This window comes from Notolabrus celidotus, unplaced genomic scaffold (assembly GCF_009762535.1).
Source record: "Notolabrus celidotus isolate fNotCel1 unplaced genomic scaffold, fNotCel1.pri scaffold_342_arrow_ctg1, whole genome shotgun sequence".
NCBI classification, from domain to species: Eukaryota; Metazoa; Chordata; class Actinopteri; order Labriformes; family Labridae; genus Notolabrus; species Notolabrus celidotus.
In genome coordinates, this window is record NW_023260173.1 from 7,501 (window position 1) to 20,000 (window position 12,500).

The window sequence follows — 12,500 nt, forward strand, 5'->3', positions numbered from 1 at the left end:
TGTGGTTGGACTGGGACACACCCACCAGCGGGGGTCGGAGGTCACAGTGGGTCAGGAGCTGGAGAGTCTGGGACCACTTCAGGGACTACTTCCCCATCACGGTGAGTCCAGAATCAGTCTGACTGATTATTGATGATTGATTATTGATGATTGATTATTGATGATTGATTATTGATGATTGATTATTGATGATTGATTATTGATTATTGATGTCTGATTATTGATGATTGATTATTGATGATTGATTATTGATGTCTGATTATTGATGATTGATTATTGATGTCTGATTATTGATGATTGATTATTGATGATTGATTATTGATGATTGATTATTGATGATTGATTATTGATGTCTGATTATTGATGATTGATTATTGATGATTGATTATTGATGACTGATTATTGATGATTGATTATTGATGTCTGATTATTGATGATTGATTATTGATGTCTGATTATTGATGATTGATTATTGATGTCTGATTATTGATGATTGATTATTGATGTCTGATTATTGATGATTGATTATTGATGTCTGATTATTGATGATTGATTATTGATTATTGATGTCTGATTATTGATGATTGATTATTGATGATTGATTATTGATGTCTGATTATTGATGTCTGATTATTGATGATTGATTATTGATGATTGATTATTGATGTCTGATTATTGATGTCTGATTATTGATGATTGATTATTGATGATTGATTATTGATGTCTGATTATTGATGTCTGATTATTGATGATTGATTATTGATGATTGATTATTGATGACTGATTATTGATGATTGATTATTGATGTCTGATTATTGATGATTGATTATTGATGTCTGATTATTGATGATTTATCTCCAGCTGGTGAAAACAGTCGACCTGGATCCAAAGAAAAACTACATCTTTGGATTTCATCCCCATGGTGAGGAACACCTGTCTGTCTCTCTGACTGGTCTGTCTCTCTGACCTGTCTGTCTCTCTGACCTGTCACTCTGACCTGTCTGTCTCTCTGACCTGTCTGTCTCTTTCTCTCACCTGTCTCTCTGACCTATCTGTCTCTCTGACCTGTCTGTCTCTCAGACCTGTCACTCTGACCTGTCTGTCTCTCTCACCTGGCTCTCTGACCTCTGTCTCTCTCACCTGTCTGGCTCTCTGACCTGTCTGTCTCTTTCTCTCACCTGTCTCTCTGACCTGTCTGTCTCTCTGACCTGTCTCTCTGACCTGTCTGTCTCTCAGGGGTTCTGGTAGCAGGAGGGTTTGGGAACTTCTGTACGGAGGCGACAGACTTCTCTCGTCTGTTTCCTGGTCTTCGGTCTCACCTGCTGATGCTGCCGTTCTGGTTCAGAGTCCCTGTCTTCAGAGACTACATCATGTGTGGAGGTACAGACCTGTTCTGATCCTGTCTGTCTGTCTGTCTGTCTGTCTGTCTGTCTGTCTGTCTGTCTGTCTGTCCACCTGTCTGTCCACCTGTCTGTCCGCCTGTCTGACAGAGTTTTAATGGTTCTGAAAGTTTTAATGGTTCTAACAGAGTTTTAATGGTTCTAACAGTTTTAATGGTTCTAACAGAGTATTAATGGTTCTAACAGAGTTTAAATGGTTCTAACAGTTTTAATGGTTCTGACAGAGTTTTAATGGTTTTAATAGTTTTAATGGTTCTAACAGTTTTAATGGTTCTGACAGAGTTTTAATGGTTCTGACAGAGTTTTAATGGTTCTGACAGAGTTTTAATAGTTCTAATGGTTCTCACAGAGTTTTAACAGTTTTAATGGTTCTGACAGAGTATTAATGGTTTTAATAGTTTTAATGGTTCTAACAGTTTTAATGGTTCTGACAGAGTATTAATGGTTTTAATAGTTTTAATGGTTCTAACAGTTTTAATGGTTCTGACAGAGTATTAATGGTTTTAATAGTTTTAATGGTTCTAACAGTTTTAATGGTTCTGACAGAGTTCTAATGGTTTTAATAGTTTTAATGGTTCTAACAGTTTTAATGGTTCTGACAGAGTATTAATGGTTTTAATAGTTTTAATGGTTCTCACAGAGTTTTAACAGTTTTAATGGTTCTCACAGAGTTTTAACAGTTTTAATGGTTCTGACAGAGTTTTAATGGTTCTGACAGAGTATTAATGGTTTTAATAGTTTTAATGGTTCTGACAGAGTTTTAATGGTTTTAATGTTTCTCACAGAGTCCTCTGGTTCTCACAGAGTCCTCTGGTTCTCTCAGACTTTAACAGGAGCTGGTCTCTGGAGAGTTGGATGACCCTGCAGTCAGTCTGTTTCAGTCTTTGCTCCGCGTTGAGTAAACTGTGTGACAGGTTAGTGCAGGAGGAAGCAGAGCGCTGCTCTCTGATTGGCTGAGACAGCAGGGTCACATGGTGTATGTGTTCCAGATCTGCAGCGATCGATCATCATCACTGGGTCTAATGTGACACCTGGTGGTCACAGAGTGGAAGTGCAGTGATTTAAACACAGAACAGAACCAAAGCAAGGTTTGATGAACTGTTAGTCCTTCATGTTCTAAACAGAACGTTTTACTGAACGCAGAACAACCAGGGAACAACATGGAGAACCTGTTCACTGTCTCAGGTCCTTTAGAACAGGGGTTCTCAAACTTTTTGGAGCCAGGGACCCCTCACAGGTGAGGAAATTGTCCAAGGAGGTGATGGAGGGGAGGCTGTGTATCGTGGCTTCATCTGTTCCTTCTGAGAGGGTTAGGGTTAGGGTTCTTCTCAAAGACCGGGCAAATACTCACTGAGAGGAGAAACCGGATCAGACCATCCAAGCTGAGGACATTAATAATGTTTGATCCAGTTTGGTTCTGGTTCTGTTTGGTTCTGGTTCGGTTTGGTTCTGGTTCGGTTTGGTGCTGGTTCGGTTTGGTGCTGGTTCGGTTTGGTTCTGGTTCGGTTCTGGTTCGGTTCTGGGTCGGTTCTGGGTCGGTTTGTTTCTGGTTCGGTTCTGGTTCGGTTCTGGTTCGGTTCGGTTCTGGGTCGGTTTGTTTCTGGTTCGGTTCTGGTTCGGTTTGTTTCTGGTTCGGTTCTGGTTCGGTTCTGGTTCGGTTCTGGTTCTTGTTCGGTTTGGTTCTGGTTCGGTTCTGGTTCGGTTCTGGTTCGGTTCGGTGCTGGTTCGGTTTTGTTCTGGTTCGGTTCTGGTTCGGTTCTGGTTCGGTTCTGGTTCGGTTCGGTTCTGGTTCGGTTTGTTTCTGGTTCGGTTCTGGTTCGGTTTGGTTCGGTTCTGGTTCGGTTCTGGTTCGGTTCTGGTTCGGTTCTGGTTCGGTTCTGGTTCGGTTCTGGTTCTTGTTCGGTTTGGTTCTGGTTTGTTTTGGTTCTGGTTTTGCTTGGTTCTAGTTTGGTTCTGGTTTGGTCTGGCTCTGTTTCTGTTTGCTTGTGTTCTGGTTCTGTTTGTATGAGTTTGGTTCTGGTTCTGGTTCTAACCCTAATCCTAACCCTAATCCTAATCCTAACCCTAATCCTAACCCTAATCCTAATCCTAATCCTAATCCTAACCCTAATCCTAACCCTAATCCTAACCCTAACCCTAACCCTAACCCTAATCCTAACCCTAACCCTAACCCTAACCCTAATCCTAATCCTAACCCTAACCCTAACCCTAATCCTAACCCTAACCCTAACCCTAACCCTAATCCTAACCCTAACCCTAACCCTAATCCTAATCCTAACCCTAACCCTAATCCTAACCCTAACCCTAACCCTAACCCTAACCCTAATCCTAACCCTAACCCTAATCCTAACCCTAATCCCTACCCTAACCCTAATCCTAACCCTAACCCTAACCCTAACCCTAATCCTAACCCTAACCCTAACCCTAACCCTGACCCTGACCCTAACCTTAACCCTAATCCTAACCCTAATCCTAATCCTTACCCTAATCCTAATCCTAACCCTAACCTTAACCCTAATCCTAATCCTAACCCTGACCCTAACCCTAACCCTAACCCTAACCCTAACCCTAACCCTAATCCTAACCTTAACCCTAATCCTAACCCTAACCCTAACCCTAACCCTAACCCTAATCCTAACCCTAACCCTAACCCTAACCTTTCCTAACCCTAACCCTAATCCTAACCTGACCCTAACCCTAACCCTAACCCTAATCATAATCCTAACCCTAATCCTAATCCTAACCCTAACCCTAACCCTAACCCTAACCCTAACCCTGACCCTGACCCTAACCCTAACCCTAATCCCAACCCCAACCCCAACCCTAACCCTAACCCTAATCCTGACCCTAAGGTTAGGGGCCACCAAATGTTATCAGAACAATGGTGTATTTGCTGTTTGTAATGACTCAGCACAATTTTATAATTTATTAGAAATGTATTCTAATTATTTCACGGACCCCCACACTATGGTATGCGGACCCCCAGGGTTCCCAGGACCCCACTTTGAGAACAACTGCTTTAAAGGATCACAGGTTTAAACTCTGACGTCATCTCTCTTCTGTCCACCTGTCTGTCTCTCCTCTGTCCACCTGTCTGTCTCTCCTCTTTCCACCTGTCTGTCTCTCCTCTGTCCACCTGTCTGTCTCTCAGGCCTGGTGTCCAGCTGTAAGTCCAGTCTGTCGTACCTGGTCAGTCGACCTGAGGGCGGGAACGTGGCGGTCATCGCAGTGGGCGGAGCTTCAGAGGCTCTGGACGCTCGACCTGGAGCTTTAAAACTACAGGTACATATATGTATATATATGTATGTATTTGTATATATATATATTTATTAATATATGTAAGTAAATAATCAGAAGAGAGACGAGCTGAATGATGAACTAATGAATAATAAAAAAGGATAAATCATTATTTTATAAAAACTTAAAAGAGTTTCAGTTTACTTTAGAATGTTTTTAATTTTATGACCAAAGAAATCTGAATAAGAGCTTCTGTCTGTTTGTTTGTTTGTTTGTTTGTTTGTCTGTTTGTTTGTCTGTTTGTTTGTCTGTTTGTTGGTTTGTTTGTTTGTTTGTTTGTTTGTTTGTTTGTTTGTTTGTTTGTTTGTTTGTATGTTTGTTTGTGCTCCAGGTCCTGAACAGGAAGGGCTTCATCAAACTGGCCCTCAAACACGGGTAAGCAGAGCCTAACAAGAGGCGGTCTGTAGGGGCGGGGCTACAAAGAGTTTACTGACTCTGTGTTTGTGTGTGTGTGTGTGTGTGTGTGTGTGTGTGTGTGTGTGTGTGTGTGTGTGTGTGTGTGTGTGTGTGTGTGTGTGTTCAGAGCTCAGCTGGTTCCTGTCTTCTCGTTCGGGGAGAACGAGCTCTTCGATCAGATGGAGAACCCGGCCGGTTCTCCTCTGAGGAGGCTGCAGGTGAGAAAGTGTGAGGTTAATTTAAAGTCTCATTCAGAGAGAAATATTCAACTCATTTAGTTTTTTATTAAGAGATAACACTTTTTATTTTTTCATTTTTATGCTATTTTCTGTAAGAGTTAATATTTCTCCTGTGGATAGTTTAAAAAGTTTTGTTTTTTTACAGTATTTAATTTTAAATTAGTTCATATTTATCATTGTTAACATTTCATTTTTATATTTGTGATGCTTTATATTTAGTCTCTGAATATTACAGTGTTATTATATTTGTAAGGGTTATTTTAAATTTTAAAAGATTTTATTTAATTTAAAAAAGAATCAGTTTTAAGATTTTAGAAGTTTAATATTGTTTGTGTTTAAAGCTGCAGTTGAAGCCCTCTGCTGTTTGTCAGTGAAACTTTAAGTTTAATGTTAAATGATAAACTCCGTGCTCTGATTCATGAGCTTTAGCATGTTGTTCTCTGTCCACAGAACCGGCTGCAAAGCATCATGGGAGTGGCGATGCCTCTGTTTCACGCCCGGGGCGTTTTTCAGTACAGCTTTGGACTGATGCCGTACAGGAAGCCGATCCACACCGTCGGTACGAGCACGAGCTAAAGATCCGTTTCATGCTAACGACCACAAACACGAAATCCACCTCACGCTTTTATCATATTTAACATTAACATCCTCCGTACCAACACAGACAGACTTCTAACTTCTAACTTCATTTTAAGGGATCTTATTTTGAAGTTCATTTTAAGGGATTTTATTTTGTTAATTTTAATGATGAATCAGTTTCCTCTCTTTTGAAGACATGTTAGCAGCACTTAGCATCAGTGCTAATGGTTGTTGTCCCCCCTCCTCCTGTTTTCAGTGGGGTCCCCCATCCAGGTGGTCCAGACCCCCAGTCCCACGAGCGAGGACATCGAGACCCTCCATCAAGTTTACATGCAGAGCCTGACGCTCCTGTTCGAGCAGCACAAAGAATCCTACGGCGTCAGAGAGGACCAACACCTCACCTTTATATAACAACAACATGTGTATATACACACTATATACACACCTCACCTTTATATAACAACAATATGTGTATATACACAATATATACACACCTCACCTTTATATAACAACAACATGTGTATATACACACTATATACACACCTCACCTTTATATAACAACAATATGTGTATATACACAATATATACACACCTCACCTTTATATAACAACAACATGTGTATATACACACTATATACACACCTCACCTTTATATAACAACAATATGTGTATATACACAATATATACACACCTCACCTTTATATAACAACAACATGTGTATATACACACTATATACACACCTCACCTTTATATAACAACAACATGTGTATATACACACTATATACACACCTCACCTTTATATAACAACAACATGTGTATATACACACTATATACACACCTCACCTTTATATAACAACAATATGTGTATATACACACTATATACACACCTCACCTTTATATAACAACAATATGTGTATATACACACTATATACACACCTCACATTTATATAACAACAACATGTGTATATACACAATATATACACACCTCACCTTTATATAACAACAACATGTGTATATACACAATATATACACACCTCACCTTTATATAACAACAATATGTGTATATACACACTATATACACACCTCACCTTTATATAACAACAACATGTGTATATACACAATATATACACACCTCACCTTTATATAACAACAATATGTGTATATACACACTATATACACACCTCACCTTTATATAACAACAACATGTGTATATACACACTATATACACACCTCACATTTATATAACAACAACATGTGTATATACACACTATATACACACCTCACCTTTATATAACAACAACATGTGTATATACACTATATACACACCTCACCTTTATATAACAACAATATGTGTATATACACAATATATACACACCTCACCTTTATATAACAACAACATGTGTATATACACTATATACACACCTCACCTTTATATAACAACAATATGTGTATATACACAATATATACACACCTCACCTTTATATAACAACAACATGTGTATATACACAATATATACACACCTCACCTTTATATAACAACAACATGTGTATATACACACTATATACACACCTCACCTTTATATAACAACAACATGTGTATATACACTATATATACACCTCACCTTTATATAACAACATGTGTATATACACTATATACACACCTCACCTTTATATAACAACAACATGTGTATATACACACTATATACACACCTCACATTTATATAACAACATGTGTATATACACACTATATACACACCTCACCTTTATATAACAACATGTGTATATACACACTATATACACACCTCACCTTTATATAACATGTGTATATACACACTATATACACACCTCACATTTATATAACATGTGTATATACACAATATATACACACCCCACATTTATATAACAACATGTGTATATACACACTATATACACACCTCACCTTTATATAACATGTGTATATACACACTATATACACACCTCACATTTATATAAGTGTCTGTATATACATGTTTATAAACATGTATATACACAGACACCTCATATTTATATAACAGCGTATATAACTTGTTTATAAACACCTTATCTGTATAGCATTGATTTAAGTGAAGAGTAAGCTCTTTGATGACGCTAACACTGTAACCAGATGACTGAAGAAGCAATGCTAACAGTGTTAGCATTCTGCATGGCTGTTACTGGGTGTGGCTCTGGGGGGGTATGCTAACAAAGTTAGCAGAAGCTATTGAAGCTCTGTGTGTAGAGGTTTGACTGATGAATGTAGCGTTGCTAACAGGTCCATACATTTCAATGAGGTATGCTAACAATGAACTCATGGTGCGTTTAAGAGCATCGTTAAAATAAGTGTTTGTTTCTTCATTTCATAAAGATGACATCACACGATGATGTAACTGATGAATGATAGGCCGGTTGTCCTGAGGTCTGTGACATCACAGGTACATTAAAGGTCCAGAGAAGATTGAGCGATCTGATTGGCTGATTTCTGTTGACATGTCTGTAAATGTGTGTTTTATAATTGATGTCCATCCTCAGCTGCTCCGTTCATTCAGAAACATTATTATTGTTATTTATAGTAAGTGAGTATTTAACCCTTTAAACTCCGCCCTGAGCTGCAGTGGAGCCTGCAGACCACCAGAGGGCGCCACACTCATGGACGCCTTCTTTCAGACTTCATTAAACTTTCAGATCAACATGTTTTTATTCCTGTGAGTGGACAGAGAGAGACAGAGAGAGAGAGAGAGTCCTGAAGAGGAGGTTAATGTGAAAAGTTTCACAATAAGAGCTCAGAAACAAACCCTCATCTTCCTCTCTGAGGATGAAGAGGAGAACTGATGACTCGATCCTGATCCTCTGATTGGTTTAAATTTAATATTTGATTTAACTGAAATAAAACTTTAACAGCTGATCAAAACATCACTGTCACGTGACAGATTAAACACCCCTGCGCAGGCTCCTCCCGGCCAGGCTTTCACGCGCACACGCATTGCTCGCTCCCGGCTCGTGCACGCGCAGCTCCCGTAACCACAGGGACCAGGGAGAGACGGATGATCCGGATCAGACCTCAGAGAGCCGAACCTGACGATGACGAAGAGGATGAAGGTGAAGATGAAGAAGTTTGCTGGTTGCTGATTGGCTGCTGTGTAGAGGCGCGCTCAGCTGTTGGAGGACTGACAGAAGAAGAAGAAGAAGAAGGAGAAGAAGGAGAAGGAGGAGAAGAAGAAGAAGTTTGTTTTAGCTCCAGAATCAGGAGGATAAACTTCCTGTTGCTCTCTGACAGACTGACAGGGTGAAATCGTAGAAGAAGAAGTCGGCGGAGTTCCTGTTCAAACTTTTTTGATCTGAAACTCCGCGCGCGCTCCCGCCGCCGTGAGGCTGACCCGCGCATGCGCCCTCCACAGCTGTGTGAGTGTTTTTTTTCCTCCTGTGAATAATGGACCGATTGTGTCACTGGGCCCGGCTGTGACGTCACAGGTGGGCGGGTAGGAGGCGCGCGACCGAGGATTCAGGATCGAGATTTGTCGGGGACGCGCTTCAGCTGTGCGCGCGTGCACGTGAGTGTTTGTTTATGGTGTCGGTAGAGATTTGATTTGTTGTTGTTGTTGTTGTTGTTGATGAAGTGAGTCACGTGCCAGTGTTGCGTTCAGGTGAGTTGTGTTACTTTATAAACTTTGTGTCACTCTAAGAGAATCTGATCACTATAGAGTCCTGAGGTATGGATCACTTTAACACCATCCTTCATACTGATCCACGGTCCCACCTGTGGTCCGGACCCCTCAGGGGGTCTAGATAAACCTGGGACTCTGATTTAAGCTCAGTTTAAAGGTGAGAACAGAAGAATCTGTCTCTCTCAGGTGTGTTCTCTGTGAAGTGGATCACATGTTCCACACTAAGGTGTCAGCTTCATGGACTCAGGGAGGTGTGATGTGCTGACAGAGGTGGGGGGGCAGGTCTGTGAGGAGGAACCACAACAGGGATCTCAAAACCCCTCCAGTCTCTGCTTTAAATCCAGAGAACACTTACATCTTCTGTAGAGGACTTCTGTAGACCTGTTCAGATATTGGACTGGCTGTGTTTGAGTGTGTGTTCCTGTGTGTGTGTGTGAGAGAGAGAGCATGAGGGAGAGCAGAGGGTCAGTCTCAGGGGTGAAGGACTGAAGAGGTACAGGTGAGGGGGTTCTCCTCTTTGGGCTCAGAACCTGAACGTCTCTGTCCCACTGAACGCTCAGCCTGAATGAAAGAGAGCTCTCACTAATGCACCAACCTGTTTTTAACATTAACACTGTGGGGTGTGGAGCGCCACGCTGAAAATAACAACTCTACACATTTAGCTCCAAACATTTTAATATTTGATCACATTTAGAGGAACATTATTGATGTTGTTTCTCCCTTTAGTTTGTGTGACAAACATATTTAAGTTAAGATCACAGTTCAATATAAATGTAAAATATATATAAATGTTAAATGTTGAATCTAAAGGTTAAATATAAATATTAAATATAAATGTTGAATATATATGTTAAAGTATATATATGTAAATGTTAAATGTTAAATGACGTTGAATGTAAATGATGAATAATAAATATAAATGTGAAATATAAATGTGAAATGTTGAATCTACATGTTGAACATAAATATAAATATTAAATATAAATTTTAATTATAAATTTAAATGTTAAATATAAATGTTAAATGTTAAATCTACATGTTGAATATAAATATAAATGTTAAATATAAATGTAAATGTTAAATATAAATGTGAAATATAAATGTTAAATGTTGAATCTACATGTTGAACATAAATATAAATATTAAATATAAATTTTAATTATAAATGTAAATGTTAAATATGAATGTTAAATGTTAAATCTACATGTTGAATATAAATATAAATATTAAATATAAATTTTAATTATAAATGTAAATGTTAAATATAAATGTTGAATCTACATGTTGAATATAAATATAAATATTAAATATAAATTTTAATTATAAATGTAAATGTTAAATATAAATGTGAAATATTGAATCTACAAGTTGAATATAAATGTCAAATGTTGAATCTACATGTTGAACATAAATATAAATATTAAATATACATTTTAATTTTAAATTTAAATGTTAAATATAAATGTTAAATGTTAAATCTACATGTTGAATATAAATATAAATGTTAAATATAAATGTAAATGTTAAATATAAATGTGAAATATAAATATTGAATCTAAATGTTGAATATAAATTATTAGGAGAAACATTGAGAGAAACATTTAACATTTAGATTTAACATTTAACATTAAGATTTAACATTTAGATTTAACATTTAACATTAATATTTAACATTAAGATGTTATATTCAACATTTAGATTTAATATTTATATTCAGGGACTTAAATATATTTGTCACAACAAAACAAAATGTGAATGAGATCACAAAATTTTGCTCTAAATGTGATTTAAAAAGTGACTTCACTCTACATATTTAAGACGTCTCTGAGCTAAATGTGGAGAATTGTTGTTGTTATTTTCAGTGCTCATATCTTTACAAACAGCGCCCCCTAGTGGAGCGTTTTCTCCTCCTCAGAGGGAACATGAGATTTAAGGACCTGCCCATAAACACTGACAGAACTCTGAGTGCACAGCTGAGAGTCTTTAACTGACTTTAAACATCTCTACAACATCCTGAACTCTACTGAGCGCGTGCAGCTTCTCTAAACCAGGCCCTCTTTAAACTCTGAGACGGACGTGCTCGACTGAAGACAGGAAGACAGGAAGACAGGAAGACAGGAAGACAGGAAGACAGGAGTTCTTCAGTTTGAGGAGTGAGAATAAAGGACAGGAGAACTTTAAAGTTTGAGTCCTCAGGTGTGACCTGAAGACCAGAGCAGGAAAAGACTGTGGTTTCAACAGTTACAATCCTGCAGAACCTGAACGTTCACACACACACACACACACACACACACACACACACACACACACACACACACACACACACACACATGTTAATCCAGGTTGTGCAATCTGAGCAGACTGAAGCAACCAGCAACAGAACAGAGTGAGTCAGAGGAAACAGGAAACAGAAGAAGAAAGGGAGTTTGAGACGAAAGTATTCGGGCGAGAGACACAAGCTATAGAAAGAGGAGAGAGAGAGAGAGAGAGAGAGAGAGACAGGCTGTGAGGTGAGACAGTTTAACTCTACCCTCTGTTTAACTCTCTGCTGTGTTTGTTTTCAGACATTATGGGGACACACCTGAATCCACTCTGTGAGGACGTGTCTGTTTGGGGGACAGCAGCAGGTGAGTTCAGGTTCACACCTGGTCTTAGGTTCAGGTGAGGTCAGCCAGGTGCAGACTCCACCCTCTGTCAGTGTTTCCTTTAGAGAGAGGGGCACGTAACGCCACACAGAGTTATTCTGTCAAACGTCCTCATAAGTCACTTTGACCCGTTTTTTCTCTGTGTGTTTCAGTGTGTCTGTAGTGTGTGTGTGTGTGTGTGTGTGCGTGTGTGTGTGTGAGGATGAGCGGTGGCAAAAAGAGGAGTGGTTTCCAAATCACCAGCGTGACCTCAGACTTCAACCAAA

The 12,500-nt window shown here is 38.8% G+C and overlaps 2 protein-coding genes across 2 annotated transcripts in view; both read left to right on the forward strand.

Moving 5' to 3' along the window:
- Nucleotides 1-6,416, forward strand: part of mogat3a (monoacylglycerol O-acyltransferase 3a) — a 9,613-nt gene extending 3,197 nt beyond the window's left edge. The window contains exons 2-9 of the mRNA XM_034679143.1: nucleotides 1-101; nucleotides 862-922; nucleotides 1,237-1,380; nucleotides 4,552-4,682; nucleotides 5,029-5,072; nucleotides 5,221-5,311; nucleotides 5,783-5,891; nucleotides 6,168-6,416. The exon at nucleotides 1-101 is cut by the window's left edge and continues 78 nt beyond it. Of these exons, the coding sequence (XP_034535034.1) occupies nucleotides 1-101; nucleotides 862-922; nucleotides 1,237-1,380; nucleotides 4,552-4,682; nucleotides 5,029-5,072; nucleotides 5,221-5,311; nucleotides 5,783-5,891; nucleotides 6,168-6,322 (836 nt within the window). The 3' untranslated portion in view covers nucleotides 6,323-6,416. The remainder of the gene's footprint in view (nucleotides 102-861; nucleotides 923-1,236; nucleotides 1,381-4,551; nucleotides 4,683-5,028; nucleotides 5,073-5,220; nucleotides 5,312-5,782; nucleotides 5,892-6,167) is intronic.
- A 2,446-nt stretch (nucleotides 6,417-8,862) lies between these two features.
- LOC117809684 (TSC22 domain family protein 4-like) overlaps nucleotides 8,863-12,500 on the forward strand; it is a 10,250-nt gene continuing 6,612 nt past the window's right edge. Inside the window, 3 exon segments of the mRNA XM_034679142.1 lie at nucleotides 8,863-9,475; nucleotides 12,154-12,216; nucleotides 12,387-12,500. The exon segment at nucleotides 12,387-12,500 is cut by the window's right edge and continues 242 nt beyond it. Coding sequence (XP_034535033.1) covers nucleotides 12,437-12,500 — 64 coding nt within the window. The 5' untranslated portion in view covers nucleotides 8,863-9,475; nucleotides 12,154-12,216; nucleotides 12,387-12,436.